Genomic DNA, 16,285 nt, shown 5'->3' with positions numbered 1-16,285 from the left:
GGTAAAAACAGAGTGGAAAGCCAATCAGAGGTGGAGACGTGAGGGAGCAGTGAAGTGAGGACTAATGTGAATGACAGGACAGAGGAGGGAGGGAGGGAGGGAGGGAGAGAAGGGCACTGCGAGTTGGTTTTCACACGTTAGACTGTGTTATTCTGTGGGGTCTGGTGGACGTTACAGCTGAATAATTATCGTATATATGTGTTGTGTCACTCTGTGTTTTTGTATTGTTGCTAATGCCGCTCATGGCTGTTTTCATTTACTGTATTTCATGTTGCAAATGTTCTGCCTCTGTGTTGCTTTGTATTAGGTTTGTCACACTGAGCCGGTTTTGACAACAACCGTGACGTTTAAATAATGCAAACACACTCACTTAAATAATGTGTGTTTCTTTTTACGTTCTCGCTTTGGCACAATAGTTGCTGGTGAGGCACTTGTCATAAAATGGAAGGAGGAAGAAGACGCAGCTACGAGCTAGCTACTACCACAGTGTGTGGCTACTGCTGCCCTGCAAAATTTTGGAGAAAACTGGAGGAGATGACAGACTATGGGAGCTTTTTGGATTAAGTACATCTAATATCTTCAGACCTTGATGCTATTAAAAGATAAACCAGGCAATATTCAATGTTTTTTTTTTTATCCTAGAAAATGCCAAAACCAAGAGTGCATTAGTCTGCTTCTACTGATCTGCACCTAGCACTTAAAGCTTTAAAAGAAAGACAAAATACATCCCTGATCACTGTAGATTAGCAGGAGGGATTATCTCACAATAATTTGCTGTGCCCAGCTTTTTGGGAAAAAGCGACATCAGGCTAAAGCTACACAGATAGATTTATTGATTTCTGTCCTTGGATTGGTTGAAAATAAGAAAATCATCAGGCTTCTCCTTTTAAAACACATCAATAATCTATACCATTCATTCAGTTAATTTCAGTTCACACAGGCGCCATGCTTTGGTTTTACATACTCTGCAAATGTGTATTAATCTGCCTCTGAAAAGCACTATTTAGCCCCGTTTACTACATATTTGTTAGAAGCGAGGGTGCCCAGCTCCTTCATGAAGCAAAAAAAAAAAAACCCAACCTATATTTTAGGGTGTGTTTTTAAAGATTCACATCCCCAGCAGGAACGAATGTGCCTGGAAAGCCACAGACTGTGTAGGAAGTAAGAAAGTATTGACAGATGGACAAACACACTATGGGTTTTGTGGGTTAGAAAAATATAGAATTACGTCATCCTCATCCTCTTGAATGCACACGGAGACACACTTCCACTTTGCTAAGTGAAATGTCATATTGGATGAGCTCTGGCATCATCTGTTTGTCCGAGATATCACAGGAGCTGCTCTGCAATGCCAGGCCAAGAGAGATGTCATTTCGGTGTGTGTGTGTGCTCGTGTGTTCCTCCTTTCCTTAGAAACAAATGCACCAAATGTTAAAGTTGACGTGGGGTGACAGTTGCACAGTAGTGCTGAGGGGAGTAATTCAATAATGGATGTCGTCTCTAATGTGGGAGTCTGGATAGATAAAATATACATGGGAGAGGGGAGATGGGGAGGAGGAGGAGGGGGAGGAGGAGGGTGGCGGTGATATCACTAAAGCACAGTGGTGGGGGTGGGGGTGGGGGGGGGCACAGACATGGATGGGCTGCATGATATCATATGGAAAACATGTTTGTTCCATAACGTAGGAGCGCTCTTTTCCAAAGCATTTTTAAACCTGAACTACTTCAGTATTTTGTAGCCTTGCTGTCCTTCAGGTCACTTTAGTCTCATCCTGCTGTAAACGCCCAGTCATTACGCCTGTAGTCTAAAACTCCAGCTCCACCCACAGGAGGGACGAGGGAGAGAGGAGGGGGCCGGTGCAGGGAGCTGAGAGAGCTGACCGTGAGCCTCCAGCTCCAGTGTCTCCTTCATGTCATGCTGTGACATCTGCCACCCCGCTGCACGGGTCAGAGGTCAGGGGCAAAACACAGCCGATGACAGCAGTCAGACACACACACACACACACACACACACACACACACACACACACACAAACAAACAAACGTATGTGGCCTAACCGAGTAAGGCAGTGAATTGTAATTACACACAGTAAATAAGTATTTCAGCTGAAAAGAAGGTCCTTGCTTGACGCTGGGCTGTCTACACAGCAGAAAAACACAATTGCTTTTGAATTTGGTGCTATGTCCACAGTAAACAGAGAATGGGGCCTTTTTGCTTAAAACATAGAAAACCTACAACAACCAGACTGCACTGCACAGGACTACTAAACAAACCCACAGATGGGTGATGTCTTAAGAGGGGGCAGTTCCAGGCTTTTGCCATGGATCCAACAATTAAAATCTGGATACAGCCTTGGAGGTGAAGTCCCATTTTATGAAAGCTGCTCAGTGGCACATGAAGTCAAAGAAGCTGGACTTATGAATAAATTCCACGCTCGATGGACCCCTCCGTGTTGTGGGGTCTATAGAGCGTGCGCACCAGAGACGTCCGCCGTCAGAGCTGGGTAGAAGCCTGGCACTCTTCTGACTGCTTGAAGGGAACTTGAAAATGAAGGAAGGCTCGTTATGTCTCTGAATGACCTTGAATGAAGAAACACCTCCAGAAAATGAAAGAACAGACTTCAGAAAGTCAGTTAGCGACTCTCGACTTTGCAAAGCAAAGGCTCTTGTTCGCAGTGTAATTTCAGTTGGATCAGTGGAAATCAGTCGGACCTGCCCCAGGCCGCTCTCTATCTCAATCCGACTATACTCTTTGTGCCTGTGGATGAGGGCGTGCAGAAATTAACATAGTGCAATCCAATGTTGATAAATCAGATACAACCAGTTGTTATTCACTACTATTTGGCTGCATGTACCACCAGCACTGTAGTGATTCAAAGCTGGCTGAAATACATCCAGGCATGTAAACCATAATTGTGTTGTAGCAGATTTGACACCTTTTTGTTTGTTTCCATCTATTTTTAAACCGCGCGTTTTGACTTTTTTTTTTCTTCTCCCAATTATGGTCTATTGTTGTTTGTGCATAGATATACAGTTTTAGAGTAAGCAGTAGTCTGTTTATTGATACTGCTACACATTTCTAATTTGCACTTGTTTAGGCTTCTATGTTAATAAGGAGCCAAGGAAGGCTACAAATCACTTTTGCAGAAGCCAATAAAGCTCCAATGAAGAATTAAGATCACAGATCGACACAGAGATTAGCATGTGGCCAAATGAAGTAAGGTGGTAAATAGCAATTATACATTGATACGAGAGCATCATAAGGCTACTGCTGCCACAAAGCACCTCTCCAGAGTAAAATGCATATAGAATATTAACTAGACAACTACACACACATAGAAAGTGAAGATAAACAAGTACGTGGGAATTAAAGCAATGATTCACATTTACAACATCCTGAAGTGGCAGGACCCTCAGAGCAACAATAACTGTTCACATGATAAAGGGCACACGTGACAGAGTTCCGTGAGTCACATTCTGCTGACATGGAGCAAAAGCAGGCAAGCCGGAAAAGTAGAGTGAAAGAAAGAAAGAAAGAAAGAAAGAAAGAAAGAAAGAAAGAAAGAAAGAAAGAAAGAAAGAAAGAAAGAAAGAAAGAAAGAAAGAAAGAGGTATGTCCCTGGAATACAGTGATTTCGTAAAAATGTCAAGGATTTCAACACTCGAAGCAATGACGGCAAAATGTGAGCATTTTGTTGGAAATTACAGCCCTTTTCATGTTCAAAGACATCGTTTTGAGCTGACATAAGACACTTTTCCAAATTCCACCTGATTTGTGAAGAGCTTTTAGCAGCAGCAGCAGCAGCAGCAGCAGCGGCAGCAGCCAGCTACAGCTTTCCAAGACCAACTTTAAGAGCACAGCAGAACATTCACACTTGATCCCAGTTAAAAAACAGCGGATATTGTCAAGAAGAGAAGGGTAATTAAGATGTAGCAAAGGAGAAACAGCCAGTGACAAAGCTCCAAACCTAATGTTCCTTCAGCCTCTGTGTTAAAAAAAATATATTCATCCACATTTTTATGGTGGATACAGAGAAAAAAAGAGAGTGATTTTAAGGGCGACAAGCGCAGTGAGCAGGCAGTTTAGCTTCAGCACCATGGACAGAGACACTCGTATACTGCAACAAGACTATATCCGTTTTTCTTTTTTACGCGCCTGTACCACAAATTAAGACGCTTTAATCAGTTTTGTCAAACCTCTCAGGATCGTTCAGTCTCACTCTTTTCTAAATGGCACAGGGAACGACTCCAGAGGTTTCTAATTCAGTCTCTAAATGTAATCCATCTGTGTGGAGGAGCCGACTGTAGCTCTCTCTCTCTCCAACTCTCTCTCGTACAATGTTTAATATCGGGCTTCAGCGTTGACGTTCTAAAGGCATCATTTCATTGAGAAGCACCTTGAGAGCTCAGGTGAGGTGTTAAAAGCGTCTCTCCCCGTTAGAGGGTCGCATGCTTATGATTTGCATGTTTTAATCTACAATGCCAACACCTTCTAGCACCCGCCCCAGGTTAGCTTGCTGCGGGCCACAGCTTTTTGCTTTGATCTTAACGTTTGTTTCGAGTAAATAAAAGTATGTTGAAACAGCTGTAAGGAGTTGTTATTTGCAATGTACCCATGAATACACTGACAACTATCACTGGATTACTTTGACACTGAAGAAGATAAAACAATTCCCATTGTTTATTAGAACAAAAGCATTTATCTGTCTCTTTCATATTCACAGTTTCTTTGCTTGACGTGTTTCCCTTTGAAAAGCTCTGATCTGGTCGATGCTGACTTGATTTACGTATTCATCTTTCATCTCTACTGTTCCTGTTTGTTCGGCCAGGTTGTCTCCGCTCTGTTTCTTGCGCTGCTGTAATGCTTCAATTTCCCTCCTGGGGATCAATTAAGTTTTATCTTAATTGCCTCAACTGCAGTCTGCAATCTGATAGTTGGACCTGTTTGAATTTATGAAGACGCTTATTGTAGAAGAGATTGATAGATATGGTTTTCTTAGGGCTACATACAGATACAGATGACTAATATTTGGAAGCAATATACAATTGAAGTAAAGAACTTCCATTTTTTCGCTACATTTTGGAGGCAAAAATTGCTACATAACTATGTACTAGCTACTTTGCAGATTCAGATTTATCGGTGTTGACTGGCTATTACTTGTGACATGTAATCAATCAGATAGTGTTGTGGACAGGACAGTGAGCGAGATCACTGGGTGGTGACTACACACGGAGAAAAGCGGCTCTGTTAGAGCCAAAGAAGTACATTTTTTAAAGTCATCTATGGGCAATCACACACACAAAAAAAACAACAATTCCAATAATCTGATAACTGGCCTATTCCTAGTTTGGAGGCCCAATTTAAAACAGGAAGTCAGTGCATGAATGAGTACAAATTAAAAGATGTATGAGACAAAAGAGAATTTTCTAATAATGTTCAAGGAGATTCATTAAGTACATGTCTGGGCTCCCCTCTGGCTCTGTGTCTTGTTGTTCTCCGCTTCAAAGAACAGATTCGTATTTCAAGTCTGTCCCAAAACAATGCTCCCAAAGCCAAATGTACATTGAAACAGTTTTTTTTTTCTCTGCTGTTTCTTGTGGTCAAACCAACCAAACACAAAGAAATCCCTTTTAAAGCACTTTCATTTGAAGTGGTGAAGGACAAAATCCACAGACCTCAGCTGTGTAAAAGAAAAAAATGCATCCCTAAGTCCAGCTGAAGCTAATATGAGGCTTCGGCAGTAGGAGTTGGACAAAGTGGATATCTTCCAATGCTGCATTCCTTGTAGCATCAAATGTGTTCTTCGTGTTACTGTCCCTTTCCTGTCGCTCAGCAAGAAAACACCGTCCATGGAAGCGCAATGTGTGAATTTGGCACTGAAAAGGCTTCCGGCTTTGGAAGATAACTCATTTGAGGGATTTTTTTGTTGTTTTTAACTCATAATATTAGCGGCAATTAAACTTTAGCAGTCGTCTCTGCATAACATGACGGCTGAACAGTTTGTTCACTAACAGTTACAGGATCTCTTTGCAGGGACGATCACAGAGACACATTTTTAATGTGCTTATGGGCTCTTGATTACTGTATTAAGATAAACTTTAATGTGGGTCTATCCTTTAACAAAGCATCAATCTAACATGTCAGTCATTCACTGTCTACACCGAACATCTGATGGCTTAACTCATGTGTGCTACACGTCACGTACTGCTCTATTCTCCCCTCTCAACCTCGCCGCCTCCCCTGAACCACACAGGGCACCGAGGTGACAGCACGGCTCCTCCTGCTGCTGAACTTTCATTGCACAGCTCAGTGGTGCAACAGATTGGGCCGACAGCGATGCTCTGAGAGTGAAAGGGTTCCCACAAAGCCGGAACATGCTGTAGCCTGCAGACAAGACTCCCGCCGAAAAACACCATCACTTGAGCGTGACTTCCTACTACCAAACTGGACAGAGTCCAAGTCCGTAAGTTGCTCAGCGGCCCCCTGGAGCCATGTTTCTTTATATGTGAGTAACAATCCATGATTCTGTCACCCTAAGAGTCCAGACTGTTGTTTAATTATGTAGGTCTGTCCTGAATGAAAGCTGTGATGATTAATCGGCAAGTCAACCATGAATTTACTCAACTATTTTAATCAGTTTGAGCAATTTGAGGAATAAAAATTCAAATTTCCCTGAATCCAGATTATCAAATGTGAATAGTTTGACAATAAAGTGAGTATCTTTGGGTTGTGGACAAAACAAGACATTTGAAGACGACATCTTGGGATTTGTAAAACACTGATGACGTTTTATAGACCATACAACCATTCAATTAATCGAGAAAATAACTGACAGTGTAATCATAATCAAAACAACCTTAATTGCAGTAGACCCTATTCTGAACTTCATTGTCTATTTCTGTACTACTACATCCGTCTTTGAAGTATCTTTGATGAGGAAGGCTGCTTGTAGAAAATGTTTGATAGAGACATAGACATATATACATTAACATACATATATTATACATACATTCTTTCTGGTCTGTGTACATCTTTCAATCTGATTTGCATAAAGACATGAATTAAAACCAAATCCAAGTTTGATTCTGAAATATAAAGACATAGCACAGTAATGTTCTTCATACCTGACGACTGATTTCAAGACAATTAATCATGTCCACACACTTTCCATCTCTGGAAAACTATTTCAATGAACTACAGAAATCGAATGAGCAGTGGAAACCCAAGTTTAGGACAATAAAAACTCACACAGATGACACGCAGTCCAATACAGCAAAAACACTCACCTCTATTTTGTTTCAGGGTGCAAACATACAACAACATACAATACACAGCATGCCTCCAGATGCACTGCATATGAGAGACCAAATAAATATGAACTTACCTGCTACTTTTTCGAGGCAGAGGTAGATCCTTCTGGGGAGAAAAGAGAAAGACAGAAAGGAGAAAGTACGGTTTAGTCCGATTAGATGAGTTCTACACAAGGTGCAGTGTGTTACAGCAGGGCTGTGGGAAACACTACAATGCACTGTAAGTGGTGATGAAATATAAATTACCATAATAATTACAGTAATCTCTCATTATAAATGCTACAAACAACAATTCAGCTAAAGACTGACACATTAAGCTAATGAAACCGACTTTCTCATGTAAAACAGGGAATTTAAACATTTACAACTGCTCTGCTTTTTTTCATTTTCTAATCAACCTGAAATGTGTTTTATATTCTATGAACTCATAAAATTTCACTCCTGCTGTTCTTATCCTTAAAGCACCGTTGCTTCTTCGCATATAGAACGTGTATGATAATAATGAGTTCAAGGTCAAACACTCCTCGTGTGTACGCGTTATCAACAGATTTCTTGAGTAATAACAGAAGAATTATATGAAATCATAACGCTTGATGCGAGAGTGACCAAAATTTTGACATTTGAGATGAAACCCAGAGTGACAGGCACGTGTTATTTTACATTTCTACTACAAAGTTCTTGTTCAAGGAAACTTCGACGTGCAGCTCAGCTCAGCCCGGAGCTGGGATTTGAACCAGCGACCTAGCCGACTTGCTCTACCCGCTGAGCTACAGCCGCCCCTCAGCTGAAACAGTGAATTCAAATAAGCAGAACAAAGAATTTACAATGGAAACAACATTTTAGAAAAAATACACCATGTTCCCAACTCGACTGTCAAATATTCTCATAATGAAGTTAAAGCCGTGGTGCAGGATGAGATTAATCTACAGCCAGTATTCTATGTTGATGTCTAAGTGGAAAACAGTTTTGAAAACCGATCCCTCCTAAGTGCTCAGAGACAGGAACCACCAGGTCGTGTGGAGCCAAAGTCAATTTTAAAAAACGCTGCTGCTATATTTATGACAGTGGGACACAACAGCGGGGACCCAGATGTGATTAGGATCTACTGGGATGAATCTGTGTGGTGCTTGTTGCCCATCTATTCCCAATTTGAGCAGCCAAGGTACGATCAGGTTACCGTCAGTATCTGTTGTCAGTCTGCGCTGCGCTGCTTATCAGGCTATTTTCTGCTGCCCAGTGGATCTGACAAAAAAGATGTTTATCATTGTTTCTTTGCACTCAGGGAGGACAAAACGACGCGCAGGCATGTCCGAGAAATGAAAGGAACCAAAGCGACAACTCACACTGGGGTCAGACGTAAAAAAAAACAAACGCAAACATTTGAGGAGCATACGAGGAAAAGTGAGAGACTGTGATGAGGATTTCACCCTGTTAGACGAGGGCAGTCCTGAATCTTCTCTCTCACACACACACGCAGACAGTCCATCCTCTTTGTCTTCGTATAAGTAAACAAGCGTTACAAAACCCAAACAAAGCCGAGCTGATGAAACATGACTTGACAGCTGGAGCTCTCGTCTCCAAACAGTCTCAAAACAAGCTCAGTACCCGAACTCAACCCGATCTACTTTCCAGCACTGTCAGACGCTCGCACTTGATTTAAATAAAACTATGGGGAGCGAATGAGCATGATAAACCCAACGAGGCTGCAAGGACTCATTGTAACAAGCGAGAACCTGCTTTCCAAAGGCGCGCTGAAAAAATCATAATTATCGCTCACGGGGATTGAACCACTGCAGCAGTTGTTCGGTAATCACATGAATCTAGAAACCTGGCAAATGGTTCTCTGCACAGGCTGGTGTATCAAAGGAACGGTCGGATGGTTCTGGAAATATAATCATTCTCTTTCTCTTGTTGTGAGTTAATAGGAACATTTCTCTCTGTGAAGACCGACACTGCAGCCAGCAGGTGATTAGCTTAGCTTAGCATTAGGGTAAGGTGATACAACCTTAAATTAGTATCTCAATCATCTCATCACAATAGATACTTCTTGACATTTTGAAATCTCCTCAAAAGCACTCCATAAATGCTCGGACTGGGCGACAAAATCGAATCTCACGACGTTTGACGACCCAAAAATCAACTTTCTTCCTCCAGAACTGGCCCAAAAAAGGCAACAACTCGAGTTTCAGTTTCATTCACCCACCAACAGCGGGTATGCTGCGTGTGGAGGAAGCTTGTCAAATATGTATCGAAACAAAATAAACGTGCATTGAATGACATCGCAACAACCAGGCGCGCTTACAAGCCTGTACAAAACAACAGAAGCATGCGCAGAGTTAAAACACATGGCAGCATGTCTCAGTTCAGAGGAGAGTGATTACTTTTTTTTCAATGGGAGTGACATCAGCCATCATAGTGAGCTCTTACTGGGACAGCTAATGAGTTACATCATCTCGGGAGGAAGTGAGCACGGCCAGGGTGATTCAGAGAGTGGACCAGCAGTCTTGTGTGTGTGTGTGTGTGTGTGTGTGTGTGTGTGTGTGTGTGTGTGTGTGTGTGTGTGTGTGTGTGTGTGTGTGTGTGTGCGTGTATGGGGTGACAGGGGTGGCTAATGGATAAAAACCCCACCACCTGCGCCCTCTTACTGTCTCAGTCCGACAGACGGCTACTGTACGTGTTGTTGCCATGTTACTGGTCACTGCAGGGTTTCTCAGAACAATTTCTCCCCTCAGTGCAGTCGACCACGACGCCCTGTGAAAGTTCACAGCAGGAGGAATACTTCAGTTGTATACGTGGACCTTTCAGGACAGGCAAAGGAAATGTTTAACCGATATTTTTTCGGGCGGTATACTGTTTAGATCATGCCGGCTGCTAACATGAGCAACCTTCAGTGTTTTTCAATTCTTAGACATCACGTCAGGAAGAACGGGTTGTAGTGCACAAACAGCTGCAAAAAGACTCTCCTTCATTAAAAATATTACATTTATATCTAAATTATTTCACTTTCCTAAAATGTAAAGCGGCAGTCTTCATTGTAGATAACCGTCTGATCATGACGTGTGCAGGACAGACGAGTGAAGCAGGTCACATCAGTGCAGCTAAACTACAAACTGCAAGAAAAGCATGTGATGTAACATGAGAGTAACAGAACAGCAGACATGGGGCTGGATGATCATTATATGTGATGCTTCACTATTGAAAAGCCATTTCCTGTCATGATTACATGTCTTGACGTGTTCTTTTGTGTCCTCACACACACACACACACTCACACACACACACACACGATACATATAAAACCACACAACACAAAATCAACACAGCACCATCCAGCTGTGGGAAAATAGGTGGAAATAGTAGAAAGCTGTGATTATGACCCAATCACAACCGACTACCCCAAACACACAAACTTCCATTTCTGCTGTTTTACTGAGGATATGTCACAGTGATGCAACTCTCTAACAAACCTCAACACAAAATAGATTTTGATGCGACACAGCTGAAAACCCCCAAAACTAAATCTCAAAGCGCCATTAAACGGCAGCTCGAAACAGATTAAACAACTATGGGTCGTTTTTTTTCACAACTTACTTTGTATGACAAGTTAGGAAAGAGTGTCACACGGTTAGCTCCATGTTTTCTTTTTTTCTTTTTTTTTCAGTTTATATTTACTCAAGGACGGACTGAAGGCCAACTGGAAAGCGGAGAAAAGAGAGATGTTAATATGCTGCTGCTCTGGGCAGAGTCATGAGGCTTCTGTTGTGATTCTGCAGCCAAAAGTGACAGCAGATTGGGAGGCAAATGTCACACAGTGCATTCTTCAGTTTGATAGTTTTGAATTCACTGGTCATTACACTGTCTTGTTGATCCGCACACTTGACTTACATTACTCTCTTGTTTCACTGGATCTCGTTTCAAATTTTAACAAGTGCTATTTTCTTATGCCTTACCTTGTCCATTTTTGTCCGTTTTGGGGGAATAAATTGGACTCGAGCTACTACGCTTTACAGCCGTCTGGCATGTTAATTCACGCCCAGTTAAAGTAGTTCAATTATTTGAAGCTATTTCCAAATATATTCTGGCCCAGATCTGTTGCTTTGATGTACTCTTTGCACTCTCAGTACAAAAAAAACCTCCCCTTTCTGAATAATACTGACATCAGAAGGATGTGGCGAGGCAGAACAAAGCAGTGGGCATGGCAGTGAGTGACAGGACTTGGCACAGAGAGCTGGATCTTCTGCAGTGATCACACTCTTATCCCTTGTGCTCAGCATATTGGAAATGGGCACCCTGCCCAGAACAAAATATTGGACAAATTATGCTTGTGTGTGCATGTGTGTGTGTGTCCGTGCGAGAGAGAGAGAGAGAGAGAGAGGCGTACTCCACTCTGGTACTCCTACAACAGAGAGGGGTGAGACACGTCATACTGTCCTGTGTCTGTGTGCGTGAGAGTGCATGACCATATGGGTTATGTGTCAGCGAGCTGCACACACCTACAACTGATCAGGGCGGCGGGATCGTCTTCACTTGAGATGAAGACAATTCATCTTAATGACACAGACACACACACTCTCCTACGGCGGAAGTGCAGCCAAATGAAACAGACCGGGTGGTGCCAAAGTCACCATGATTGTAGGTGATCAATTTACTCGTTCTATTTATTGCAAAATGGGGGCTGTTGCAGCAAAGTCCACCATCCTCTGATTGATTTAGATGCACTAGATGTATGCAGTTAATAATTGAGAGCCAATAATGGGCATGCACTGTGCAATCACAAATGAAAACTATGGAAAAATGTCATGTTTGCCGTCTCTGTTAACTGTCCAAAAACAGAAATGGAAAAGAGGAAGCGAGCAAGAAATTCTGGACGAAAACTAAATTAATTTTCTGTATCAAAATGTCAATTATTTCCGATGTAATGACGATGACAACCCCTGTGCTACCAGAGGTGAAAAAAGGGAAGACATGTAGCGAAAGGTGTGTGGATGATGGAGGTGACAAAGGTGAAAGAGAACTTAGAGGTGAATAAAAGGGACAGTCGTTTTGGACGTGAGACTTCATGTCTGAAGGGTGAGAGCGAGACGGATCAATCTTGATAAGCAGTGACTACAGGTGAGAGACTGTCCACCCCAGAGGGGTGACAGCGTCACTCTTTTCAGCACCTAAATGATGATTGTTGACGTACAAGCGATCCTGTCGAGCTGCCAAAGGAGGAAGTCAGGCGCTGTTGTGATAGGGCGAGGTTCAACGAAACATCTGACTTTAAAACAGGAGACTGATGTTCATTTTTCCACACATTCTCCACATGATTTAGCTGGAAAAAACACACACACCTAAGTTTTGGGAAACATCTTGGTTTGGGTTTAACTGACGGTTCAGAAGTGACGACATGACTTCCTCTATTGATGCATTTGATAGGGATTGGCCGTTTTTTGTTAAATCAGCGATTGAGAAAAATGTGACTGCACTCAATTCTGACATCAGTGCGGAACAATCTGAACGATACTCAGCCTTAATCATTTTCGGCGTCCCTGACTCACAGACGACTGATAAAGTATCCGTATGAGTCATAAACATGCCATACATGAACACACACGATCCCCTCTCTTCCCCCCTCCCCTGTCTCTGGTGTGAAAGTAGATCAGGGCAGTAAAGGGATCCACATATTGTAATAGCCACTTAAATGGGGTCTACTGTAGCCCACAGCTGCTGCCTGCCTCAGGTCTACGCTGCCCCCCCCCCCCCTCCTGGCCTCCAGTCCTTTCAGCCCGTCCTGCTGCTGGTGGTTGGTCTTCCTCCCTGAGGGCACACAGGGCTGTTAGGCCACCATTAGTCCTGCTAATGGGCCTGACAACTGCGCCACATCCTCAGCATTTAGACCTCCTCTGTCTGAGATATGGATATCGACCACTTGAATGGAAATGGAGAGTATGGGCAGGGGGTGGGAGTCAATTTGATATGTACATATAGGCATGACTGTGATGCACATGTCCTTTCATGTGTGTCTTTGTGTATGTGTGTGTGTTTCTGCATTACATTTAAACCTTTATGTTCAAATTGTCTCCTGTCTCCCTGCCAGGATGCCCCCCATTCTTAATTTTCACTAAAGGCGTTGATATCTGGGCCGATATATTAGCTTCAATTAACTTCTGAGAAAGGACTCCTGAGCTCAGCAGTGTGACTGAAATATCTGCTAATTCAAACACTTCACTTTGCCACCTTGTTTCCCTTTTCCACTGAAAAAGCCCAACAGAACCAATGTGATGTCTGAGAATTCTGTCTGATATGAGCAACATGTGGGACTCAGGAAATCTCCACAGAAGCTTATTGAAAGAGCTGAAAGAGCTGAAACAATTAGTTATCATAGTTGTCTAGCTCTCAGAACTTGTCATGTTTTTTTTTTAAATTTATTTATTGATTTATTTTACAATTCATAGAATAACAATTAATCAATCAATCCAAAAAAATTACCGTTAAATGCACAACAACTTTCGAGTGGTTATGAAATGGGGCTGAGACGACGCGTCAACGTAATCGACGACATAAATTCGTCGACTTGAAAAATTTGCGTCAACGTGTGGGGGAAGGCGAATATCTGGAATTGGTAGGACCCGCGGAGGCTGGGAATACCGTACTTTTCGGACAAGATGCTAGCATACAATCTGAAGAGAAAGCTGAGGTTTAAGGTGAATGCAGACCAGGGGTATTAAACCAGTGAATTGAGAGATGAATTCAATTGAGTTTCATTTATTTAAAAATATATGCACATATTATAGCCAGATCAGTATCGGGACACAAGACACAAGGGTGTGGAAAAACTTTTGTCCATCAGCATCAACAAAAAATCGGATTTCCTGATAGTAGCTCTAATTAATCAATTCTCAGATTTGTCTCAAACTGGTTTTCTTAGTTGTCTTTATTTTTCAAACTCAATACTGGGTTTAAGACTGGTGGCACCTGGATCATCAACTGTCTCTATTTTCTGGCATTTTAAAGACCAAATGATGGATCTGAACAATAATTGTTAGTTGGAAATAAGTAAAGAGGTCCTGCCTCTCCCTGCACTTTTAACAGCTACTGAAAGGAAACAATTGTCAAAACCCTCAGTCTAAATGTCACTGTGACAGCTGAGGGCAAATCTGTCGTAAACAGTCTGATAATTACAGATCAACAAAGGTAGAGCTGTTGGTAGAAGGAGCAGATAGTCTTGTACTCCTGAAAATTAAATGGATTTAAGTCATTTATCAGAACATCTTTAATTTAGTGTCTGCTTTAATCCAGCGGGCTGTACAACAGGAGCCCAGCACCTCTAAGAGTGGAAACTCTGCTACGCACAACCAGGTGAACATCATTTGTGCAGGAAGTCGTCCAGTTTCACTTGTTCACTTTATTTTAGAAAAGATGAGCAATCAATGGAGCATATAACCTTAGCACAATGTGCAGCAGAGTACCATTACTATAAATTAATTCATGTGGAAGCAGATGAAGGACTGGCAGACAATGGCCCTGCGTAGAAAGCTTTGCCAGCCTCTCATGATTAATTTCACGCAAGCGCCCAACCACATGGAAGAAAGCTCCGAAGGAAGCTTTTACCGGCGCCTTCTAATGTCTGTCGTAATGTACAAGATAAGTGACGAGCCTACATCACACAAATGTAACAGAATCATCTACTCAGCCTATTTAAGTAGCTCAGACTCAATGTATGGCTTGTTATTGTACTCGTGTACACATCATTGTGAATCTTAAAACATTATAAACAGGTCTGTCACCCACTTACTGGTGCTTTTGTCCAAAAAAGAGGGATTTTTTGTTCATTAAGAGTTTCTCGTTGTTTGCACATCATGTTACTATTGCAAGATTTGCCAGAACAGACACACTGTGATAGTTTTCCATGTCAGCAACTGCTAAATCAATCCACACGTTCGACTGAAACCTAAAAGTGTGACATGTTTTTAGGGTGTTGGAGATCTCTTTCATACCACACACAGATACATGTTCAAAGGAGGGTGTGTACATTAAATTAGTTCAAGGTACAACTGACAACATTTGCTATATTTATTTACTTATATTAATATGTGAATTATATAAAGTCTTTAAAGATTCTGTGTCAGCAAGGGTTGAAAAGTGGTGTAGATATGAGGGTTAAGATAAAAGTCAACAACCTTTTAATAGTATTCATCATATGCGATTATTTAGACAATAGAGAGGTGAAGTCAAGCCCTGTGTGGTCTGCGCCTTGTAGGGCCGGTCCTTTATATTAGCTAACTTACAGAGCTGACTGACCTTCCTCTGGCTGCAACTGTCAATACAGACAGATTCACTGTGATTTTCACCATTTCTTAAATGCTTTTTCTGTGAGGTGTCCCATGGTGGGACAAACAGCCACTTTCTTGACTTGTATGTTCATGTTTTAAATACACAGTCTCTCCACATTGACTGTGTACCATAAAATGAGGCAAATGAGACAAAGTGGTCGATGTTTGCTAACCTGTTCTGTCCACCAAACCTGTTACAGTCTGATTCCGCAGTATATGCTGATCACATCTTTTATTTAATGAACGATAACAGTTCCGTTTACAGTGTACAGCACACATTAGGTTCACATTGTGTCATAATTTCCAGTCAGTTGGAAGTGCTAATTTGGTAGTTGAGGTAAAACATTTCTTGCCACAAGCCATTTTCACAACATTTCTGATGTCTTTTTTATTAGATATCAGCTTGACAAAATGTAAAGCCTTCATCAAGTGTGCAGTTTTAATGAGATCATATGATTAAAAGGTTCTCACCTGCAGCCTCCGTCTTCGGATGATCCCAGAATCATCCATGGCGCCTGTGCGCGGGTTCGCACCTGTCGGGGGGTCTCGTGGCTCCTGTGGTTTCCAGGTGACGGGGGTGGGGGGCGGGGGGGGCGACGCGAGAGAACGAGCCCCACTCTCGCGTGACTTTCAGCGAGCCAGCACCGCTTGTGGATTCAC

At 42.2% G+C, this 16,285-nt stretch overlaps 1 protein-coding gene across 1 annotated transcript in view; it reads right to left on the bottom strand.

The window, feature by feature from the left end:
- mast1a (microtubule associated serine/threonine kinase 1a) overlaps positions 1–16,265 on the bottom strand; it is a 72,377-nt gene extending 56,112 nt beyond the window's left edge. Inside the window, exons 1-2 of the mRNA XM_037092347.1 lie at positions 16,097–16,265; positions 7,386–7,417 (exon numbers count right to left, since the gene is read on the bottom strand). Of these exons, the coding sequence (XP_036948242.1) occupies positions 7,386–7,417; positions 16,097–16,135 (71 nt within the window). The 5' untranslated portion in view covers positions 16,136–16,265. The remainder of the gene's footprint in view (positions 1–7,385; positions 7,418–16,096) is intronic.
- Between the last annotated feature and the right edge of the window lie 20 nt (positions 16,266–16,285).

The sequence above is a fragment of the Acanthopagrus latus genome, chromosome 1 (assembly GCF_904848185.1).
Source record: "Acanthopagrus latus isolate v.2019 chromosome 1, fAcaLat1.1, whole genome shotgun sequence".
In the NCBI taxonomy this organism is placed as follows: Eukaryota; Metazoa; Chordata; class Actinopteri; order Spariformes; family Sparidae; genus Acanthopagrus; species Acanthopagrus latus.
The sequence above is the reverse complement of the archived record's forward strand: the minus strand, read 5'-3'. Positions and strand labels throughout refer to the sequence as shown.